The sequence below is a fragment of the Phycodurus eques genome, chromosome 5, assembly GCF_024500275.1.
Source record: "Phycodurus eques isolate BA_2022a chromosome 5, UOR_Pequ_1.1, whole genome shotgun sequence".
In the NCBI taxonomy this organism is placed as follows: domain Eukaryota; kingdom Metazoa; phylum Chordata; class Actinopteri; order Syngnathiformes; family Syngnathidae; genus Phycodurus; species Phycodurus eques.
The window spans coordinates 16,195,604-16,220,343 of NC_084529.1; the positions used below are offsets into that span (position 1 = coordinate 16,195,604).

Genomic DNA, 24,740 nt, shown 5'->3' on the forward strand with positions numbered 1-24,740 from the left:
TGCGTGTGTGTGTGTATGTGTGTCCTTCTGGCTATCTCCTTTTTATGACTGCATGTTCTCACTCTCCTCCATTCCAGCTGACCTGCAGAAACATGGCACACTACGTCGCACCTTTGATATCCCTAAAGTATCCTTTATCAGCACACTATATATATAAAATCTTCGTTGAAAAATTACCTCTGTTTACGTCTTATTTTCGGTTTGCGAACGGTCTTAGTCTGGACGAACGGAAGGGTCTGTGTTGCGCTTGTTCTCGTGCTGCGTGACGATCACTGACTGGGTGCATAGCGCATCGCTGTAAGCTGAAATCTGTCTGCTCGGCGGCGGAGGTTCCCCCTCCGCATCCAATCACAGATGCGACCAGCAGCCGCTGCCTTACAAATAAACACAGAAGTATGTGCAGTATCGGCACGCAGAGCTTTTTTGTAAAAAAGTACACAAAGGATAGGATGCTGAGGATAGCGTTCAGAAATACTGTACTGTGTACTGTACAATTACTGTTAATGTCCTACTACTTGAAAACTAAAATCACAACAACAACAAAATAATTACACACATTGTACATTTAAACACAACACACACTGAAATCGCCATCTTAATGCTAACACACAATGTAAAACCCCATTGACGAGCTGACAGAAATTAGCATCAAAGTCGCGGTAGTAATATCCCTCATTATAATAGTCGCACACAAACGCTGTAGGAACACATGCAGACAAGTGTATGTATATATATATATATATATATTTATTTATACAATGTGCGTGTGTGTGTGTGTGTGTGTGTGTGTCTTAGCATCAAGAGTCGTAGGAGTGTGCTTATAAAGCCAGGATTTGTGGTTGTCAAATACATGCGTGTTTTGTTGCCGGCTGCAATGTTTATTTAATACAGCATCACTTGATTTTGACATTTAATCTGCAGCTCGTGCATCAACTCCACACACACACACACACACACACACGAAGTGAAAGTGGGATTAGGATATCAAGGGCCGTGTCACACCCACCTCATTTATTAAAACTTGATGATGTAATTATTGTTATTATATTTTTTAAAAAGGGCTAAATTAATCTTAAAAGGTGAAAGCATGACACTAAATATAAAACAAATTTGCGTGTGACTGAGAAGGAACTCTTTGTGCTACTATGGCGCCATCTGCAGCAAGGTGAGCATATGACAGCCTCCAACTTTCAGCCGTCACGCAAGTGAATGAAGGGTAATTAGATGAGTCACATTTAATCGGTGTGACACGTGATAGAATAATTCACATAACATAAAAAAAGGGGGTTTATACATTTAGCATATTGGGAAGGGAAGAGTTGGGTTTCATAGTGGATGCGGTTATACGGACAAAACAAAAAACAAAACAAAAACCTACAGTACAGTATGTGGAGGACAAATAAACACATCTCCTTCAGTGGTTTTCGTTTTGCAAGTAGGGGATAGCAACGGATTTTTGAACAACGCGGCGTCAGCTGGCATTGAAATAGAAGTTCAGAACATTCAGAGATTTTCTGTCATCCTTAAGTAAAATATTTGAAAAGTAAATCTGAATTTTTAGGCAGGCCAAATGGAAGCGTTTTAAAGGGCATTTTAATCACATGTAACACCTCTCGAGTCTTTTTTTTTTTTTTCAAGACTAAATGTTTTTCTCTATTAAAAATTTATTCTGTAAGGTATAAAACAAAGTCTAAAACAAAATACAATTTCATTATTTTTTTAATCGTAATATTCCATTATTCCTGTAGTAAAATGGCACTTTTTCAATGAAAAAAAAACCAAAACAGTTTAAATACTTTTTTAACCTTTTTAAGATCACACTTTCATTTCTATATGACCGTCCAGAGATTTGAAAATACAATTTTTAATATTTTAAGACTTATCCATAACCTTTTTTATTTGAAACTGTTGCCCATAATGTTGGAATGCTTTCAGACACAGTCCTCTCTTTATTCCTATTTAAATGCATTAGTAATCAAATTGACGAGGTGCAATGGTAACATTATGTAGATTGCCATTTTTTTTTTTTTTAAAGCTATAAGGTACATTTTCTTACATTGTAAACTCAAATATACAACTTTACAGTCAATTCAGAAGTGCCCATCCCAAACTGCAAAACTTAAATTACAAACGTCATAAAACAGTATCGGTGCTCCCATACAAGTTAAATTGTCATACACAGATCAGAAGGCAAAGAGCAAACTTACATACACAGTATTTAGACATAGACATTATCACTGGCTTTGAATGGACGTGAGGTTTATATATATATATATATATATATATATATATATACACATACACACACACACACACACACACATACATTGGATGGAGACTGAATTGAAAGCTACAATGTGAATGAATGTCTGAATACTCTGTTGGACATTCATTTCTCTCTTTCTTTCGCTGTAGATCTATAAGACCCAACATAGAGTGCCACAAACACACTCATTAAATATTATGTACACAAAAGGACAACCGTTCCCTGCCTCCGCCGTGTTCAAAGGTTTCAAGTAATGCCAGGAATCCAAAGTATTCGCGCACGTAACACACCTTTAGCGCGTTCGCTACAGTACCCAGTGGGGACTCAGCAGGAGGGGCAGTGTCCCACCATATCCAGCAAAGGGGGGGGGGCTATTATTTCCCTCAAAAAGGCATTTTATATTTAATACTGAGTAGTTATTTGAGTTTGAATAAACGTATTTTATCAATGAAACAGGCGAACAGGTTTTTTATTCCCCCCCACTTCACCTCTTTTGGACAATTACAGTTGATCCCTCTGAACTCTGCCTAGAAACAGGCGACCAACTAAAAAGAATCCAAGCAATTGGTTATTTTCTTGGACATGGAATCTTATTCCACTTGTTTAACTTTTACAAGGAATGAAGAATGAAGAGAATAAATTGTTTTGTTTCTAAAAACTGATGCTTCACTTTGTGATGAACCTTTTCCATAAAGAAATTCCGAAGAAGTCTCACTCAGACTTTTTAAAGTAATTTGTTTTTCTATTAGTGTTTTAAATTTAAGAGTGTAAGGGAATTTTAAAGAAAGAAAAAATGTAATGTTACAAGACTAAAAGGATAATGTTACAAAAACAAAGTCGTAATAGTGCAAGTAAAATGTTTTTGCGTAAAATACAAAACATATTGTGAAATATGACGAAATGACTCTTTTACCTGAAATATTACAAGGACTTTCTCGTAGTAAAATTTCTACTTTTATTTTCTTTTAATTAATTATAAAAATTACCAAATTTATTCATATAATATTGCAACTTTGTTCTCGTAATATTGTGATTTTATTCTCACGAGATTACAATTTATTGCTTTTTTTTAATGACCCTTCTTGTAAAATTACATCATTTTCTTGTAACATTTTGACTTTTATCCTCATAAGAGTGCACCGTTTGTCATGTTTTCTTGTAACATTCAATTATTCTCATAGTAAAGTTACAAATTTATTGTTTTAAAATTCCAACTTTTTCTGACCTGACTAAAATACTTATGTTATATTTCGATTTGATACTATTGTTATACTTGTAAAAATGTGACTTTTTTTCACTCCACCTAGTCTAAATTACAACTTTTTACTTTTTAACCGCAAAATGACATTATTTATTTATCCTTCAGCATTACTTTTTATTTATCTTCTCCGTGTCGCCCCAATACAATACCAATAACATTCCTACTTATTCTCATTCGGTTTTTAACAGAAACATGTAGAAATATTCTTCAACAGCAAAGTTTGTGAAATTTTAGTCAGTAATAAAACTTTTAGCCACTATCATTTACAATTTTATGTTGTGATTTGGGTGCCATCTTGTTCCTATTTGCCGCTTTTATTTCCTACTAAACACCTGAATAGCAGATGGGCTTTTTGTTTTTAAGTTAATTATCATCGTTTGCTGTCAGAGATGGTGTGACATCTGTTCCTGGTGTGTTTAAATCTTTCATTTGACTTACTCATCCACTAATAAGAAGCAATCCTCTCCTCTGTGTGCAACCTATAAAGCCGAGGAGTCCTGCTGAGTAATTTTCCCGGTTCCGATGTCGGCGTAACACCATGGTCGCATATTATTTGACGCTGAGTTACGGCTCGGAGTAATGCTTGAAAACTTTGTAGATCCATTGGGCGTAGAAGGGCACGTTGATGAAGATGGCAGGCCGGTTGTCGCGGGCGCAGCCTCGCCCGTGGACGCTCACGCCGACGACGACCTTGAGCTCGCCGTCCTGACACACCAGAGGGCCGCCGTAATCCCTCTGCGGGGGTGGGATGTACTAAATCAGTGTTTCCCAAAATTTCTTGCGCCAAGGCACACATTTTACATGAGCAAAATCTCACAGTAAACCACCAAACAAAATGTCACAAAATTAGTAATATATACAGTATATTCAATTTACTCACAAATTGACTTACTGATACACAGGTTAATTGTCCATTCTGCATGCTAATATAATTGTTCTGCCTGTCACTATGCGTCGGTGGCACAGATAAATAAAGATATATTTGTCATTAATATATAAGAATTTTCTGACATATTAAATGCAATTGGATGATGATCCCCAAAGGCACACTAGTCACATTTCCCCTGCGAGTGAAAATTCGCTAGTAACTGACGAAAAGATGAGTAATTGCCTACAGATGGCGGCAAAGCGCTTTTTTCCGTAAGACAAAGCTATGGCCGGACTAAATGAAGCTCCTCCCCTTGTCTAACATAGGCGCCACCAGATAGCGCCAAAGCAATATCTTTAAATGTGATATGGCTTTAGCCTGAGCAAAAAAAGTAGCTAATAGTTTTTCAGCGAAAAACAAAAATTTGCGAACCGCGAATATGTGGGGGTTCACTGTACTTGACTTGCGTCGTACTTGCCAATTTCAGGACTTGGGACATGCTTGGGTAAAACTTTGGAGTTTAGCTTACTGATAGCAAACATCAAGTCAGTTATTCATTTAATTGGGAAGACAATCAAGCAATGGACAACACAGAGACTTATACCACTAAAAACCTGTGTGACTGTGAATGTGTTAGTACAGCTAACTACAAAATTACCGGTACAGACACAGGGTACAAAGTGGCTAATATGCAAATATTGTCGCAGTCTGTCAGCTACGCTCAGCCACGCCCACCTACGCCAGTCAGCTACTCTCATATAATTAAGGATTTGTTGATGACTCACTCATTGTCAGATTGTTTGACACTCATCCATGCAAGACGCTACAATACTACCACATGAATCCCCTCTGCCTTCAGCCTCCGACCACGAGTTCTGCCATATCATATTTACCTGTTCCTGTGGCCACTTGCCCAGCCTTCCGCCTCCTCTGCCAAATCACGTTTGCCAACCCAAGTAATGACTTGACTCGACTTGCTTGATTTTTGCCACAGTAAGTTGGGACTTGTTCGAAAGTTGAAGCTGAGCACTTGAGAAACGTATGACTTGCACATACTGCATGTGACTTACTCCCACTTCTGCATGTTCGTATATGAAACAGCTAACAACAACAAGACTTATTTTTTTGCTCTATTGAAAGCTAACGAAATGTGTGTTTGTGGTTGGTGGAGATGCAGCACGACTCTCCAGAAACGCTGGAATCCACAAAAGCTTACGGCTTAGAGTTGCTGATGAAATGTAGCGCAACGCACGGCTGCTCTACTTTACATCAAAGTCCACAAATTTGCTCGAGATTTAGATCTTTGAAAGCAAAGCGTGGAAGCGAGAGCGAGAAAATTTGCTTCAATTCACACGGGGAACAATTATTGGATCCCAGAGCCTGGCATGGAAGGGAAACTTCACCTCACACACGCCCTCGTTCCTGCGGCCTCCTGCGCAGATCTTGCTGTTGGTGATGTGAAGGCTCCCCCTGTGCAGCTCTCTGCACCGTTCGTTGCTCACGATGGGAAGGTTGACTGCCTTTAGGACCTCGTCGTGGCCTGTACCTGACCAAGTGAGAAGTGCAATGTTTATCTTTTTGAGAAAATCAATTAAACAAAATGTTCATTATGTTTTATTTAGCATTATTTTTAGTATTTTTTATTTTGGGTTTTACATATCATAAAAAAATACATTTTTTAAATGATTAATTACAATTAATACAATGTAATAATACAAATAATTAAAACATTTTAAAAAATTTGTTCATTTAATATATGTTAGAATATCAGTCTGTTTAATAGTGTGCATTGTTGTTGTTTTGGTAAAAATAGAATTTTAATAAATGATAATTAATTAATTAATTAATTAATTATTATTATTATTAACAACAACAACAATAATAATAATATTATTAATAATAATATTAATACTTTATTTTGAATGGTAAAATACTACTTCAAATAATTATTTATTATTTGTGGTAATATTTTATAATTTATTGAATAAAGACTAATTTGTAACTCTTAGTCAGACACTTTTTTAAGCCATAATTGGTGTGGGATATGATTACCATGAGTGAACAACGGACATTATCATTTGACTATTACATTTTTATTTATTTATTTAACCTTTATGTTATCCAGGTAAGGCAATTTACAAAAGATTGTAATTGCTAATTTGCAATGCTGACCTGGCAGCAGACAGTGGAGTAAAACAAAGCAAAATAAAAGCAAATACATAGAACACAGAACACAAACTGTACAGTGTGATATAGTTACATACAGTAGTTACAAAATACAGGTACATTACATTACATCATAGCAATATATGTATTTAGAATTTCGAAAAACTAGAAACGACACTGGTGGGGGAAAAAAATCAAAAACAAAAACAACATAGAGTTCATAATATAGAAGTACCTTTGGTCTCTCCCCATCCATACATTTTACAAAGTGTTCCTTCAGGGATGGAGCAGCCGTCTAGGGGCAGCTGAATGGTGTGCACGTTGTCTGCCGGCAGGGGGGGTCTGCACATATTTAGTGTACAAAACAGAAAAAAAACACAGTCAGCATTTTGTGCACACGTGCATATAATACATTAGTAGCATCACTCACTTGGCGAGCATTAGCATGGCCAAACTGGAACCTTCGGGGCCGCATATCACTCGCGCTATGCGGATTTCCTGTCTCGTGGCCCAATCGGACGCGCCCGGCGCGATACTGGACACGCCCAGCCACACCCGATACTCGCTCAGGTCGGGAACGCTGAGGCACGGTGGAATAGTTAGATTGGTAAAATAAAAAATAAATAAAAAGTAAATCCATTCAAAATGTACCATGAGGAAAAGCACTGCCTGTCTGTGAGCACCCACTCCTCTCGTATGAGTGAACCCCCACACCAGTGAGAGGACCTGGACAATCAATGTAATCATTCAAGCAATTAGATTCATCAAAGGATACCCTGGCAGATTAATGTCTGTGATATTTACAGCGGCGTCAAATCATCTTTCCAAAGCAGCGGCGTGGAATATTAACAACGGTGTTTAATAAGCTGCCAGAAGCCCCTCAGGAGGGTGGAAAAGCGCGTGGAATATTAAAGACCCCACCGTACCCTTTTTGTATGCTGACCATCCAGCTGCCGGCTGACACGTTCAGCGGAGTTCCTCCGACGATTCGGGTCCTCTTATGGACAAAACAGCCCACGGAGGACAGCTTACCTGCACGAGCGCACAAACACACACACGGACAGCCTGACATGTCAATATATTTGCTTCTGTGCTATTTAGGGCTAGGGCTAGGGTTTATGTTTAAAGGGGAGGGTTAGAATCGACCCCTTATTATTTTCATCTCCCTCCTTTCTTATAGAGTGGTGGCTTGAGATATGATGTTAATTTGTTCCGTGACCATGCTTGTAACTCAAAACACTATTTGAAATCATCTTTCCCCATTGAAAAGAATGGAAATGGCATTAATTCGTTCCAGCCCCCCCAAAAAACATCTTTTTTTCCCCTAGAGGATGAAGAAAATATACCAGCGAGAACAGTGGACCCCTGCATATTTGCGGTCCGTTATACACAAATAGACATATTCGCAAATTTGGGGGGGGGAAACCTATATCCCATTTTTGGTGGAAATCCCTTTTATGCATGTTTTTTTAAACGATTTCCTACTTAGTCATATGTAACTGTATTTTTAAATTACGTGCAGATGCACCATTTGTCTAGGTTAATTGAAAACTCTAAATTGCCCGTAGGTGTGAATGTGAGTGCGAATGGTTGTTTGTTTGTATGTGCCCTGCGATTGGCTGGCAACCAGTTCGGGGTGTACCCCGCCTCCTGCCCGATGATAGCTGGGATAGGCTCCAGCACGCCCGCAACCCTAGTGAGGAGAAGCGGCTCAGAAAATGGATGGATGGATGTTGAACCAAACCATACCCTTTTGTCTCATAAAAGTCTGTTAGCTGAATGCTAACAAATAATTTGAAATGGATGGATGGATGCACCATTTGTGTTCCAATATGCATTGCTAAAAGAGGTTGAACACTACAAATATCGATGCACTTTGTTTGCCTGCCTATGACGTTTTGCATTGTGTGCTAGCATTAAGCTATCAGAAGGCAAAGTTGTGTAGTTGTTATCAAAACAAAGTGTGTAATTCTTTTATGCTTAGTTTGACAGTAAACGTCACCGGGAAGTGGCAATAGTGTGTTTTCGACTGAATTGCTTAATGAGCCACGATGAAAATCACACATAAAACAGAAGCAGTTATGTTAACGAGGCCATTGATTAGGGCAATTATTGACTGTGTTCACACATGGCATTAATGGGGTAAAAAATGAAGCTATAGATTAAAGCCATTTCAGCTCATCCTTTGACGTGTCATGCTCAGAAGAACAGGTTAAACGTTACGCTATTGCTTATTCATTCATTCACACACAGTGATGTAGCACGCTGCAGCAAATGCACATAAAAAGGACGACCGCTTGTCTGGGATGCCATTAAATCCAAATCAGGCAAAGACAGACTGATGAGCTGCCTAAGACGCTCACCTACTGGAAAGGTGTTCTGGGAAGCATCACCTGCACACAGCACAGGAGACAAACAAGGGTGTCAGCCAGGATTAAACGATACAAACAAGAGAGGAAAGACCCCCGCGCACAAGACAGTCACATTTACAGCGGGTCAAATGCCACAACCAATGGTGATCCTCAATTTGTCATGTCCTATTAGCGTGGAGTGTCACGGACAGGATTGTACCTGTGTGGATGTTCTACTCAACAGCAAAATTGGACCACTTTTTTTGTTTTCCATGTATGTATGTATTATGTCCTATTTCCTTGACCTTGTTAACCTGTTACTTCGTTTATTAGCAAAGTCCTTGAAGACCCTTTATGTCTCTACAAGGGGGTGCAAATTCCCCAAACAAAGGCAATAAAAAAACAGTTCACGTACCGTTGCGGCCGTACATATCACACAAACCAGAAACTGCCAAGTGGGTTTGTGGACATTTTCTCACAGGTATGTATAAAATGATTGCTAGGTTTTCTTAATAATTTCATAATTTAGAAAAACATAAAGCCATCCTTGCAAGTAGATTTCAGCTGAATATCCATTTCAGCATCAAGACAGCACATCTGTGCCATTCACCACAGCAATAGAAAGGTCTGTCTCAACCCATCATAACCTTTTTAGATAACTGGGAAATATACCATTTACCGTAGATTTGATGTCAAACAGCCATTAGTCACCAAAGAAACCATTTAATGGTAGTCTAAACTCACTTACTAATTATTCTAGTAGCCTTTAGGCTACATATACCACAAATTTGTTATTTGAGCCCTTTTTCCGCCTTGGGTTTTATGTTCCCAACAGTGTACTTACATGGTTTCACATTGCAGTAGTCCCAGCGTATTGCAGAATTATTAGTGTAACACCACGGTCCGTGCTTGTCTTTGTCAGGGTTTCTGCAGTAGTTCCTCTGCAGGCCTGCAACCGTCATGCCCCTCTCACCGCTAAAAAAAAAAAAAAAAAAAAAAAAAAAAACACAGACTCAATAACAAATAAACCGAACGTAGAAACGAGTCCAATTAAATTAATCAAATTTGGTAGCAGATGGACAAAATCTCTGAGACAAGTCTTTGAAGGAATCCTGGAAAATGGCCAAAGCAACTGGAAAATAGCCGTTTCAAACCAAAATGTCAGAATTCCGTGGTGTTTTCAGGCATGGGTTCTTGAGGCTTTTTTGTGGGTCTACTGATGATAGATGTGCCTACCAAATTTCATATTGCTAAGTGAAACGTTTTGTTTGGTTCTGGCCTTGTTTTGGTTATTAGAGTTTGCATGTTTTATGGTGAGCCATCAAACTTCACTGCCATACTCCACCTACAGGCAATCACAAAAAATCTTTTTTTTGCAATTTTACATTGTCCATCTGCCATGTATATATATTGTTCAAATTTGTTAAGCATCCATCCATCCATCCATTTTCTACCACTTATCCGAGGTAAGGTCGCGGGGGCAATACCTTTAGCAGGGACGCCCAGACTTCCCTCTTCCCAGCCACTTCATACAGCTATTCCGGGGGGATCCCGAGGCGTTCCCAGGCCAGCCGAAAGACATAGTCTTTCCAGCGTGTCCTGGGTTGTCCCCGGGGTCTCCTCCCGGTGGGACGTGCCCGGAACACCTCACCAGGGAGGCGTCCGGAATCAGATGCCCCAGCCACCTCATCTGGCTCCTCTCGATGTGGAGCAGCGGCTCTACTCTGAGATCCTCCCGGATGACCGAGCTTCTCACCCTATCTCTAAGAGAGACCCCGGACACCCTGCAGAGGAAACTAATTTCAGCTGCTTGTATCCGGGATCTTGTTCTTTCGGTCACGACCCACAGCTCGTGACCATAAGTGAGGGTAGGAAACGTAGATCGACCGGTAAATTGAGAACTTCGCCTTTCAGCTTAGCTCCTTCTTTACCACAACGGATCGGTACAAAGTCTGCATCACTGCAGACGCTGCACCGATCCGCCTGTCTATTTTCCGTTCCATTCTTCCCTCACTCGTGAACAAGACCCAAAGATGCTTGAACTCCTCCACTTGGGGAAGGATCTCATCCCCGACCTGGAGAGGGCACTCCACCTTTTTCCGACTGAGGACCATGGTCTCAGATTTGGACGTGCTGATTCTCATCCCAGCCACTTCACACTCGGCTTTGAACTGCTTCAGCTGCTTTGTTAAGAAGTCGGATGAAATCTATAGAGGAAGTTTGTTTTTGAAGGAAATGAGCAAATGAGCAAAAATACCCTTAAATGTCTGTTCAAACCAAAACGGCAGACTTCCTTTATGTTTTCAGGCATGTGTTCTTGAGACTTTTTTGTGAGACTACTCATGCAAGACAGGTCTACCGATTTTCATGTCACTAAAGGAAACTTTCTGTGGGAGCTGAATTTTCAAAAACGCCTGCAAAATTTTACAACTTTCCACGTATGGAAAAGTCCTCAAAATGGCTATTTGGCATGAGAATTGACAAAGAAACCAAACAATTTCAAGAGGGCCTTTATACTTCAAGCTTGAGTTCTAAGAAGAAAGTATGGAACAAAAACAGACTTCCTGGCGATTGAGTTTCTAGTAAAAGCTGAACAAATGCATGCAGATAGGATCTGGCTAGTGGAAGTACACAGCTGTGTAGGCTCTCTGTCCTGTGGGACAAGATAAGGAGGTGATGCAAGGAGGAATTACTCACATAAGCAGCCACGTACACTCTTTTTTACACTCTGCCTCACGCTGAAATTCCTCCACGCTCGACCATATAGCAACCTTACAACACGATGTAACAAATGATTGCTCAGATTTGTTGTATCTGAAATGACGAGCTTAACAGCCAATTCTATTGGTGACTCCCTAAACTCTGACCCCTGAACCCCTCTGGGCGGGAGCCAGGCAGTGAATCAGAATGGCTTTGAAGTGCTGCCGCATGGGGCTGGGGGGGGGGGCGGTTGAGTGGGGGGTGCGGGGGGTGGCTCGGGGTCAGAGGTGAGGTAGATTGCCCCCATTGGGAGTCATTCTTGCCGGTTTAGGTCATCTTGCGGGGAAGCGTTTTCACAGGTCCTGAGGAGTTCTGAAGAGGCGATAGTAATAATATACAGCACCGGTAGATCTAGTGCATGTAGAAGGTGTCGAAATCAGTTAACACTCCCTGCTCTTGAATATGGAGTCAAGTATTGGGACACCTGGCTGGTTACACCTATAGATCGTGAAAATGGGAAAACAAAGGATAAGATGCAAATTTTGTGCTATGTGATTTATCAGACCAGAGACGAACTGTGGTGGCTGGCTGATTTTGCATCTTTAAATACCGGATTTCAAAGGTAAACCGTTATTCCTAAACATGTCTGCCGTTACAGTGGCAAGGTGGACACACCATGGCAAAATGAGGGGCAATGGGGAGAACTCATCATTTCTGCTTGAATGAACATTTTTGAAATGCCAGTAACAAGAATTACCTCGACATATTGCCAGTTCAGCGATGCAATTTTGGAGCTTCTGAATCATCTATGTGCTGAATTGGAGCCAGTCACAAGAAGGTGTCATGCCATATACCCTATGGGTCATTTTATGGGTCATTTCATTCATTTCACGGTGACAATTGGTGCTGGCCTGTCCAGAGCAGTTTTTCAGTCATTTAGTCCCAAGTGTGGACTCATGTGATGAGCATATGCACCCAATTCCTACACACCTGTGATGAGTTAAATTAAACTAAGCATGTCTTTATGCAGTTGCTAGCTTCCCCCAAAATTATTGGAGTGATAGATTTATTTTCTGTAACTCAGTAATAAGTTTGTTTGCCTTAACCACTAACAATTCCAATTCCAGCACTTTATATTTTATTTTGCACTTGCGGTACTCTCCCAAAATTGCAATTTAGTGAACATTATCTAGGATCTTAGAAAATCATGCCCATAGAGTTGATTGTAGCTCAGCCCCCTCCAAGATATTGGAGTGTGTCTGTTCTAGTTCATCCAAAATGAACTTCCACACAGAACTCCTCTGAGCCTGTATTAATGGACCTTCATTGAACACGGGGTGGTGTTAATGTTAAGACTTGTTTATCTGTGTGTGCCCTGCAAATGACTGGCGACCAATCCATGGTGTACCCCGCTTCTCGCCCCAAAGTCAGCTGAAATAGGCTCCAGTTTGCCTGAAATCCTAATGATACGATAATGCAAATGTTGTTGTTTTTTTTGGGGGGGGGGGGTATACTGTATAAGATAAAGTATGGAACATTTTTATAGTGGTTGGAGATTAATTACGAATTCATCAAATTCTCTAGTTTTTCCAAGATAATACAGAATTGTTGTGTATTGGGTCAGTGGCACATTTAAGACATCTGAATAGTGGATTTAAGGTTGAAGAAGTATCATTTTTTATTGTAATCAAGGCCTTCATTTTTGGAAAATCAAATTTAAGACTTGGTAACGTACCGCAGACACACTGCCAAACTGTTCCCACAAAAGTTGGAAGCATACCATGGCTCACAACGAAGAAAAAAGATTGAGGGCCAACTCATTTTAGACAGTCTGTCAAAGCTAGGATTCTTCTGCCTTTTTTTCCTTGGTTGCTGCCTTTTCTGATGATCGATGTTAGCTGCGTGATATCTACATTAGACAAAGATGCTTGGGATGGCGGCAATTGGTTGGCAACCGGTCCAGGGTGTACTCCACTCCTGCCCAGTCAGCTGGGATAGGCTCTAGCTCACACCTAATGAGGGCAAGCGCTATAGACCTTCTCGTTATGTTTGCAAACAATCGCCATCAAGGTCCTTTCGGGTGAGTGACAACCACTGACCTAAAAACGATGACTAAAAACTTGTGTTTGTGGTTACGCCGTCAGATATACCGCAAAAGGTTGAGATATTTTCAAAAAAATCATCACGGCTACAGCCCGTTCTCCATTTCAGTGTTAAGAGAGCACGACTGTGCCAGGCAATTAATTAGCCAGGGCCTTGATAATCACGTGAACTATGTCTGAATTTCCACCATGTCGATTTTTTAATCAACTTACCTGTTGAAATATAAATTACGGCTGGCGTTCCGTCTCCCTTCCAAGCAATTTACCAAACGTAACATCTTTTCGACTGACACTTCACACATTCAAACGACCGCGGTAGAGAAGAAGGCTAAAATCATCATTTAAGCCATTTAACATTTTCTAAATTGCTCTTTCTTGGTCAAATGACATTTAAGGGTTTGTTTACTAGGAGTGCAATCAGCCACCTGGAAGTACATGTGACGTTATTGTGAAAAGATCTGCAGAAACAGGATGGATGCTTGGAAAGGATGCCGTGGGCTGACCTGTTGCTGTGCTCCCCCCAGGGAGAGCAGGGCAGGTTGGATCTCGTCCTGGACTGCTCCCCTTGGTATTCCTCTCCGAAGCCTTCATAGCAGTCTGAATTGAACGACAAAACAAAATGGATTAAGCCCGGGGAGGCTCAGTTATGGGTATTAAAAGGTGAAATCCCTCACTCCTGGTCAACAAAATATGAATATCTGTAGTATTTTCACATCATGAAGATCCCATGTGAGAATGAGTTTTTGTTTTTTTTTTGCTCCTGGCTGTACAGCCCTGCATGTCCATTACGTCCACAAGAATCATCCTATACAGATCAAATCCATCAACACCATCAAACTTTGTTTGTGTGAGGCGTGGTGGCGAGGTCTTCCCACACTCCTATAGCTCTCCGCAGGGACAGGGTGAAAATACATCTACGATCTACTGCGTGCGGTTTGCACTCCGAGTCGCGGCCAATGAAGGGTAAAGCACAACTCTTATTGTGAGAAAAGGAATCCAGCCGTTGCTATTTTAGAGCGCAAAGCCAGTCTCTCACCAGGCTTGTTTTGGGAGCCGCACTGAGGGATGTTGGTGCATAACATGGTGCGGACTCTCGGATCCATTGTGAAGCACCATGGGAATTCTTGGCCATCTGGATTCCGGCAGTAGTTTTCTCTCAAATCCCTGGAAAGCAAGGAGACATGTACAGTGGAAATAAAAAGTGGACACAGCCCTGTTTGTTCAAATGTCAGGTTTTTGTGACATGAAAAATGAGACCAGGAATAATCATTTCAAAGTTTTCTGTAGTTAATGTGGCCCATAACCTGTACAACTGAACTGCAAAGAAAACAAAACATGGTTGAACAAATGTGAAGACTCTCTTATAAGTGGGGATAATGCTTCTGTCTTACTTACCCCATTGCCCAGACATATGAAGAAGATGGGAGATAGCTGTCACATGTATGAAACAGCTAGTACCTGCCAGAAATTCCTGCAGCTCCTTCAATGTTACTGTCAGCCTTTTGGCAGCCTCATGGACCAGTTTTCTTCTTGTCTTCTCAACAATTTTGGACAGACATCCAGTTGCTGGTAATGTCACTGCTGTGCCACATTATCTCCACTTGATGATGAATGTCATCACTATGTTTTAATGTTGTATTTCATACCGTGGAAATTCTTTTGTAACCTTTACTCCTTTGAACAATGAGATCCCTCTGATGCTGTCGAAATTCTCTGTGGACCGTGGCTTGTGCTAGAAGATGTGACTGCATTACATGTCAGGAAAGGCCTACTAGAACATCTAAACTTTATTTGGGGTGAACAGAGGCATTTTCAATGGTGGAAATTGCGAGTCAACTCCCATTTACCCTGAGTTTGGATGTGACCTGTTAATTGTGAACACAGCCACATCCCCCCTTACAGGAGGGTGTGCGCTCTTCTGCAACATTACCTCACTTGTTTATTTACACTTCCCCTCTGTGAAGATTAACTGAGTTTCACGAGCAATAGGTCACAATAGTGAGTAAAGCTTTGAAATGATCTATCTTGGTCTTATTTTGTATTTTTGTTTTACATCACAAAAAAAAGCTGGAATTTGAACAGCACGTACAGATGTGAGGGACTGAGATGGACGGACAGATGGATAGATTACTCACTTGCAAGGGTACGCCTGCGGGATGAAGGAGTGATTGTGGGGGTACTGAGCGTCCCAGCGTTGGCAGGTGAGCCCAGTGGGGGTCACGTCCACCGTACCCCTGTAAGCTTCTCCTCTGTCCTGGTAGCACTCGCTGGTTTCCACCACAGTTCTTTTCGGAGGAGATTCTGCGGATGCAAAATGTATTATATTTTTTTGCTCGTTTGCTTTCTGATCCTTCTTTACCTTTTTGTTTTTGCCTGCTTGCTTCCCTGCACTGAGCTCCCCCACATTTTGCCTCCACACCAACACCACAAAAAAAAAAACAATATTGACAATGCTGAGCCTATAATCATTTAAACAAAAATCATATTTACTTCATTGTTTCTATTTTACACATGCATATTTTAACCAATCAGACTAAATATCATATATGTAGATATTTGTTTTCCCTATTTGAATATATTTATATTTCCTGCATATATTTTCAGTAATCAGACTACATTTTTTGCATAAATCTATTTTTCATCTTATTTCATTATATTTTGATTTCAATTACACAGATAATATAACTGTCAAATAGTCAGACTGATTTTTTTCTATAATCACACATACAATGAAATACTTTTGTCTTTATTTAAAATATGAAAATACATGTTTCAACTATTATTATTATTATTATTATCTTCGAAAAAGAGTGTCAGTCTCAAATGTTTCTCCCATGGCTGCATGTGATGTGTGACTTGTTTCTTTATGTGATAAACAATGTGCTACGAAAATATAATTAACAGTCTAATAAATGACAACTCAAATACTGTACTTTAAAAATGCATTTTTCAGTATACGACAGAGGAGAGATATACAGTACATCATAAAAAGAAAGCAATTTGGCTGACAAATTATACCGCAATTTGCACAGAAAAGCAATGATACGCTTTGCAAAAAAAAAAAAAAAAAAGCTTATCTGACTGAAGGCGAGATGGAGAGATAAGATGAGGGGAGAGCGTGAGAATTAAAGAGGAGAGAAAGTTCCCAGGGCGCGGCAAAGCGTGCAGACAAATTATGAAATGAGTCCAATAATTCACCAAAATGGGCCCACCCTGACTTGCAGCCCCCCTCCCGATAATATGCCTGCCATTTTGTGTGCTGATCTGTAAGCTATTCTGCACCTGCACCGACATCGTAAAGTTGCAGAGACTCAGTCCTTGTTTAGCAAAGAGCAACTCTGAATCAGACTGAAAGCTGTTTCCAAATATCCTGGTCACCGAATGTTGCATTATAAAGGCTGATAGAACACTAAAATATAGTTAAAACATACTTCATTCAAATTCAGACTGTAAGCTGTAACATTTCCCCCAGCTTTAACCTCTGCTGCTTGAACAAAGATGTGATTTGTGGATTTAACCCCATCCAAGGAGATTGTTTATTTCAAACAACCGAACAACTTTGCCTTGTGCTAGCTCAATGCTAACACACAATCCAAAAACCACTGATGGGCTAAAAAATAGCATCAATAGTCACTGTGTCACAACCCTTCAAACAACGGATATTTAAATACAAACAGTGCAGCAACACATGTAGCCAGACAATATAGCAATACTCACAGGCATATGTTCTTTATCCTCTGCTAAGAACAATTAATATTACTGCAGCATACTCAGGAGTTGTGACCGTCCACATGTAAAACCGTACGTCTGTATAATATTGACCCCAGGTGGCCAAGGCTTCCAGGAGGAGCACAATGTTCATTGAATTGAAGCAAGTGTAACAAAAAACGGTTTAATTTCTTTCCATTTAATACTGTCATTACTCTATGGTTTATAAAGTACAAGATTATTGAGTGCTATTTTTCATAACACGTGTATTCTGAGTGACGAATGTGGTCACGAACCGAATTAAACTTTAGTTTGCTGACTGTCTACTTCTTCTTGACATAATCTCTCAACTCAACGTGGTGCCATCAGACCAAGGCGTACACACCAGCATGTGTAATATGTGCGATTTATAAACCATTGTGTTCCATAGAGCCCATTTTATGTGCTACGTACCCCACATTTCAGCAAGCATGACTCCAGCTAGTGTCCCCATGTTTCTTAAAGTCCCCTATTAATGAATTAGTGGTTATATTGGGCCTTTTAAAAATGAACTCAAAAACAACTTTTATATGTTAAAAAAAGTTTTAGTTTTTTGTTCATAGAGAAAAAGAACACTGCTCACTCACTCTCACTACCTTGTTTTCATTAACTCACTTGGTCATAAACTCGCTCTGTTTCCAACAAACCCCCGTTTCAGAGGGAAGGCGAGGGGCAGGAGATGATTTTTTTTTTTTTAATTAAGGGGGAAAAAACATGAGAGGTTCGAAGGGGGGTGTGGGGACGACACTGATGACTGCACACCAGCCGCAGTTCAAAGAGGGCTCGTCGCTATTTCGAGGGTGCTTTTAGAACACATTAGGCAACGTGTCAAACTCAAGACCTGCGAGCCAGATCTAGACCGCCGCATCATTTTTTTGTGGCCCACTTAAGTAAATGAAGTATGCCTACTGACTTAATGGGTTTGTTCTTTTCACTTTTTGCAGTTTTTCTTCACTTTTTATTACAGGCATTAACATGCATTTTCTTTTTACCAAATCCCTTCTTATCATAAATCAAATGTAAATATAGTTGTCACTCCTTTCCATAACTTCTGATTTCAAATTCAATCTGTTGTTAAGAAAATGCAAACAAAGAAATGCAGGGGTAATTATGTATGTTAGTGATTCTCAAAATGTGGTATTTGTACTGCCCCCTAGTGGTAAGCAAAAAAAATCACTGAATTAAATTTCCAAACTGTGCATGATGTTGCAGTGGCTTACAATATTATAAAATATCGTTGCTGTCAGGTGGCAGTCTCGTATGTCCATATATGGTCAATTTAATATTTGTTCACAAATCAATACTATTGGTCTATCTCAACATCGTAGTATTTTTACGCATTATTAACCAATTTAAAGTGTTGAAAATAGCTTGAGAACCAATCAATCAGCTCTGTTCAACACTTGAACTGAAAACTTCCCCTCTTTCATCACTCTGCGGTAGTTGTGCGGCATTTTGTTGCATTAAGATTGAAGGTCTGGATCTTTTTTGGACAATAACGATTGAAAATACATTTCAGAAAGCCTGTTTTGTAAAAATTAATAACTGTATCGCTTAGATGCAAAAGGAACTGGTCAGTCACGAAGGTAAGTGTGTACTGATTAATTTGCGCCCATTGCACTGCTTACTTAGTAAGCTCATTGTTTTATTTATTGGATCACTCACGGCTCAAGTCTAAGACCTTTGAAAAAGCCTTTGAGAAGATGATGTAACTGCAGTCGCTTGCTTTTGTGATGTAATAAAGGATTTTTGTCTGGTGAGTGCTGGGCGGTATTTGGTGTAAAAAGTTTGAGAACCACCAGTATCTTTAATGATGACGATACATTTATGATTTACAAAGTTAACATCCCTCTGAAGGACACCCATAACTACGATATGGCCCGCAATGAGAATGATTTTGACACCCCAAAGTTTTTTTTAGTGTGCGTTTTTACGCACAAATGTGTAATGTAAGGCGGCATGGTGAGCGACTGGTTAGAGCGTCTGCCTCACAGTTCTGAGGACTGGGGTTCAATCCCCGGCCTTGCCTATGTGGAGTTTGCATGTTCTCCCCGTGCCTGCGTGGGTTTTCTCCGGGCACTCCGGTTTCCTCCCACATCCCAAAAACATGCATCGTAGGTTGATTGAAGACTCTAAATTGCCCGTAGGTGTGAATGTGAGTGCAAATGGTTGTTTGTTTGTATGTGCCCTGCGATTGGCTGGCAACCAGTTCAGGGTGTACCCCGCCTCCTGCCCGATGATAGCTGGGATAGGCTTCGGCACGCCCGCGACCCTAGTGAGGAGAAGCGGCTCAGAAAATGGATGGATGGATGTGTAATGTAAATAGTGTGTGTTGTGTCTGTGTTTTAACTGGGAGTTAAAGTTGAAACCGAGTTCGCAACAATTTGACCGCCTCACGAAGAACAATAAACATCATGCCAGTGGCATTAGTGAAGACATAACAAAAAAAGAGCGAAGTGAACACGTTTGACTTATTTTTTTACTTTTAAGCTGCACATGACCAGCTGAGAGGAGCTTCATCACTCGGTTAAACTCTACCTCATTGCTTGACAAGTTAGAATTCCCACCACTTTGACTAATATTGTCGCAGAGCAAATTCTGCGGGTCTCAAAAGATCAGTCAAAATGTTCTAAAACATCTGACCTCAGTGAAAGTTCGAAAGCCAGTTCCAAAAAATGGAAAATATTTTTTTTACATTCTTGACAAATGTACTGTACTGGATGAAAAAAACAACTGAACAAATCATTGTTTTATTTTGCATAGTTTGAACATTTAATGAAGTGATTATTTTGCATTCCACTAGAGGGAGCCAGCGTATCACTGTTCTAATGCATTCAACTAAATAAATATATGCGCTGCATTACCACAAACTTTGATGCCGCAGTATTCCCACTTTGTGTTCGGGTCCGTGGTGAAGCACCAGGGCCTGTGGCGTCCGTCTGGATTCCTGCAGTAGTTATCGTCGAGGCCCTTGTCGGGATACCTAATGCGAAACATGCGTCAGGAATGGCATGACATCATCGGACTTGATGGAAAACATTGTGTTCAACAATGATTGAAAAGGTAAGAGTGAGAGGACGCATTAATATCAAATGTCTTGCTTGTGTGGAAGTGTTCCCATGAAACATAAAATGGGATCCCTTTCAGGCCCATTTCTTAATGAATCAATTAATCAAACGGCAGACTGCAGAACCTGCTGCTAACTTTGTCAGTGCACTGAGTGAAGGACCTGGTTTAATCAAACGCTGCGATTTCATTTGTTTTGCTCCCGTCTGTGTCTTTATGGTTTGTTAACCTTAAATAAAACATGATTCATTTTCCTGCCTGAATATTAGTCACTTGTCTGGATTTAGTTCCTCCTGCCTCCCGCACACCACACACAACATTACACAAAATCAGGGAGTAAAATGTATGACATTCCTTTTAAAAAAAAAGTGTCATCTTAAGAATCTGCACCGGGCTTACCAGGAATTTAGAGCAATTTGTCAGAATAAAGAGTTTTCCCAGCAAATCACTGCTAAAAACACAACGTGTCTCCCAACAGGGAGATTTAAGTACACAGGTTGACTTCTAAATCTTCAATCACATGAACCTAAATGAGATATATTGTGCATTTTATTCACAATTAAAAACTGTTCCCAGGTGTCTTAATGAAAGGTCATTTACTCTTGAGATCAAGAATTTTTCCACACTTTTTTTTAGCCTGGCTACTTTTGCTCAATGAAGTGTTGACAATTTAGCAAGTTTCGTTATGTTTAGAGACTATTTAGATCCCTCTTGCAAACAAATTCGTCTCTGGCGTTATTGGAGACTGAGAGATTCCTGCCCAGCTGCAGTCAGAGATGGTTATACCTCAACATCCAGACAGCAAGTAAATCATATTGATTAAGTTAACTAGGTATTTAGTGACTATACAAATCCCTCTAGCAAAATAATTTCTCTGGTGGCATCAGAGACTTTCAGAGATGAAAACTACTGTACCTCCCACCTGCAGTCAGAGCAGGAGATGGTGACCCATACATCCTGACTAGCAGGAAATCACACTGATGAATTTAACCATTTATTTAGTGACTCCCTCCTAGCTGCAGTCAGAGCCGGAGATGCTTACCCCTCAGCATCCAGACTGCAAGCAAATTGCACAGACTAATATAACCATATATTTAGTGACAATTCTGATCCCTCTCGCTAAAAACGTTCTCTGGTGTTATTGGAGACATTCGGAGACATCCTCGCAGCTGAAGTCAGAGCAGCAGCTGTTGACTGGCTAATTTCATCACACACAAGGGTGTGATGATGTTTTTGCGTAAATCTTTGGATGCTTCTGGCGAAATCTTTTCTCTGGTGTTCTCAGAGACTTTCTGAGACTCAGAGACACAGATGTTTACCCCTCAGCATCCAGACTGCAGGTAAATCATACTGAATATCCATCCATCCATTTTCAACACCGCTTATCCTGTTTAGGGTCACGGGGCGCTGGAGTCTATCCCAGCTGACTTTGGGCAAAAGGCAGACTACACCCTGAACTGGGTGCCAGTCAGTCGCAGGGCACATATAGACACGGACGACCATTCGCACTCACATGCACTGAGTGGGAACTGAACCCACGCTGCCCGCACCAAAGTCAGGCGAGAGTACCACTACACGATCAGCGACTGACTAATTTAGCTATATATTTAGTGTCTATTCAGACCATTCTTTCAGAAAACAAAAACTATCAGAGACTTTTTTCCAGCTTCTGTCAGAGCCAGGAGATGTTCACACCTCAATGTTCAGACTGCAAGCGAATCACGCTGACCTATTGAAACATGTATTTAGTGACTAGTCAGACACCTCTAACGAAAGTTTCCTCTGGTGTTATTGGAGACTTTTGGAGACTCTGAGACTCTTCCATCTGGAGTCAGAGCTGACGAGGGTTGCCCTTCAGCAACCAGACTGCAAGAAAGTTCACACAGACTAATGTAACCATATATTTAGTGACAATTCAGACCCATCTAGCGAAAAACCTTCTCTGGTGTTATTGGAGACTTTCGGACATTCCCTCCCAGCTGAAGTCAGAGTTGCAGCTGTTGACTGGCTAATTTAACCATAAGCTTGTGATGATGTTTTTGTGTGATACCTGTCAGGGTGGTACAGGTGCTTGTGCGGCTCCTCTAGGTCCCAGCGTTGGCATTCCTTTCCGCTCTCTGTGTGGTCCATGGGTCCTCTGTAATCCTCGCCATTGCAATGTATGCACTCCACTGCAAAACCATGACACACACGCATACACACGATCAACATTGCATGGGACCAAACGTTTGCCCACCCCCAATAATGAGCTTTGGAAAAATCAAAAATATCCAACTTCATACATATTAGATCATTATTACACAACATTTGGAAATAAACACCTCTGTTGTTTCTATGGAATACATTTGACTGTATGCACACACACACACTAATACACACTTCGAATCATTTATTAAGTGAGAAAGCCGTGAAGGTGCCGATGTCTTTCATGTGCGTGAGGCTTGCATTTGTTGCATGGTGAATGCTACATGCGGTCTACTCTCAACAACACACCGCATGCAGATTAGAAGCAGATGTCAGCGATGGCGTGCGAGCTGCGTGCATGTGTTACTTTCGCAAGACGATTGTGCTCGTTTGGGGTGAGCATGTTTCCGATTAAACGGGGGTGTCACACTTGTTTTCATTGCAGGCCACATCGTATTTATGGTTGCCCTCAAAGTAGGGTTTCAGGGTTAGGGTTTCAAATCAGCGTTTCAAACTTGGATTAGGGTTTCAAACAAGGGTTAGCATTTCATATGATTATTTACAAGGATTTCTACACTCTGAACCCGCAAGTGGAGTCCTCCTGGCTTTTGATTTATTTTTTATTGATAGAAAAGCAATTCCTACCAACCCTAACTCTTGCATGAACCCTTAATCTTTACCCCCAACCATTGTTTGAAACCCTCTTTTGAGACCCTAACCCTGTCTTGAATTGTGCTGGACCTCACAGTTTCCACTGGTTCCACTCCTTAAGGTGTGTTTGTGCTTGTGGCCTACCCTGTGAACACTGGGGGATTCCACACTCTTGGTGTCTGAGGTGTGGCCGCGGGTCGGTGGTGAAGCACCACGGTCCGACGGTGGAGTTATCCGGGTTTCGACAGTAGTTCTCCCTGAGGTCCTTCTTACTGAAACGCTTGGACATGAATCTGTCGGGAGCAGAACAGCCGTTACGCAAACAATGTACCACATGTGCAGAGACCATCTGCAAGCTGTTTGCAGGTAGCGTGTGGAGAGAGATCTTTGGGAAAAGAAAAACAAACACAAAGGGAAACACTCAAGGCCACAGCGGTCGTTGTCCCGAGCAGTCGGCGGCCTACGAATTCATATGTCGTCACAGCGGTGACATGATGAGAGAGCATCACGAAGGTGGAGAATTACTCACACTCAGAACACAGAGAGGACCATAAAGCATCAACACCATCTTTCTAACATGTACATAATAATGAACCCATGTTACATAGACAACAGTGGATCAAATTATTCAACACAAACAAATCCCTTTAACTGCCTAAATAACATGCTAGCCCAAACTTACATAGGCAAACATATACTGCATGCAGACGAGCACTTTACAAAAACAATGTCGTTAAGCTCACATTTGGTCATTTTCACTCAATAATAAATGTCTGGCAATACAGGCAAATTGTAACGGCAAAGTACACTACACTCATGAGCTGCATCGGGAGAGAAGCAGAAACATACTTTCACTTCAGACGTGACCAAGGTGCAATCAAAGACTGCCAACAAAACAGGAAATCTCAAATGCAGGCAAAAAAAAAAAAAAACACCAACGAATTAAACCTAACAACAATGCCAGGATTCCACCAGATGGCGCCAAAGTAACATATTTGTTGCTTTGGTCTGAGCACAAGAACAGCGAATAAAGGAGGATAGGTTTTAAAAGAAATCTGCAAATATACAAATTTGAAAAAGCTGAACTGCACATACTTGTTGTGATAACTTGGAACACGTGTTCACTTAGGTTTGCTAATGTTTCGAACTGACGAAAAGAAAATTCTAAACTGGCCAATGATAACAATTGACAAGTTCTATTCATCAGAAAAATAAATAAGTAAATTACAGAATCAGTGGTACTTGATTACATCCTACTACTGAAAAGAATACAAGGGAAACAATATAGCTTTCCAAGAGGCCAGAGCAGAATGAAATGTAAACACGTCGTCAATGATGGCGGTGACTCATATATTCTCCATCAGGACCGCACATGGCC

At 40.7% G+C, this 24,740-nt stretch overlaps 1 protein-coding gene across 2 annotated transcripts in view; it reads right to left on the reverse strand.

Moving 5' to 3' along the window:
• Positions 1-459: 459 nt before the first annotated feature.
• Positions 460-24,740, reverse strand: part of hgfb (hepatocyte growth factor b) — a 29,625-nt gene continuing 5,344 nt past the window's right edge. The window contains exons 5-18 of one of the 2 annotated variants that reach the window (XM_061677751.1): positions 23,507-23,655; positions 22,578-22,698; positions 20,326-20,444; positions 15,850-16,015; positions 14,751-14,878; positions 14,218-14,311; positions 9,757-9,887; positions 8,925-8,954; positions 7,488-7,593; positions 7,213-7,287; positions 6,992-7,141; positions 6,797-6,903; positions 5,799-5,941; positions 460-4,262 (exon numbers count right to left, since the gene is read on the reverse strand). In XM_061677751.1, the coding sequence (XP_061533735.1) occupies positions 4,092-4,262; positions 5,799-5,941; positions 6,797-6,903; positions 6,992-7,141; positions 7,213-7,287; positions 7,488-7,593; positions 8,925-8,954; positions 9,757-9,887; positions 14,218-14,311; positions 14,751-14,878; positions 15,850-16,015; positions 20,326-20,444; positions 22,578-22,698; positions 23,507-23,655 (1,690 nt within the window). In that variant the 3' untranslated portion in view covers positions 460-4,091. The remainder of the gene's footprint in view (positions 4,263-5,798; positions 5,942-6,796; positions 6,904-6,991; positions 7,142-7,212; positions 7,288-7,487; positions 7,594-8,924; positions 8,955-9,756; positions 9,888-14,217; positions 14,312-14,750; positions 14,879-15,849; positions 16,016-20,325; positions 20,445-22,577; positions 22,699-23,506; positions 23,656-24,740) is intronic. The other variant, XM_061677752.1, reaches the window with a different exon arrangement.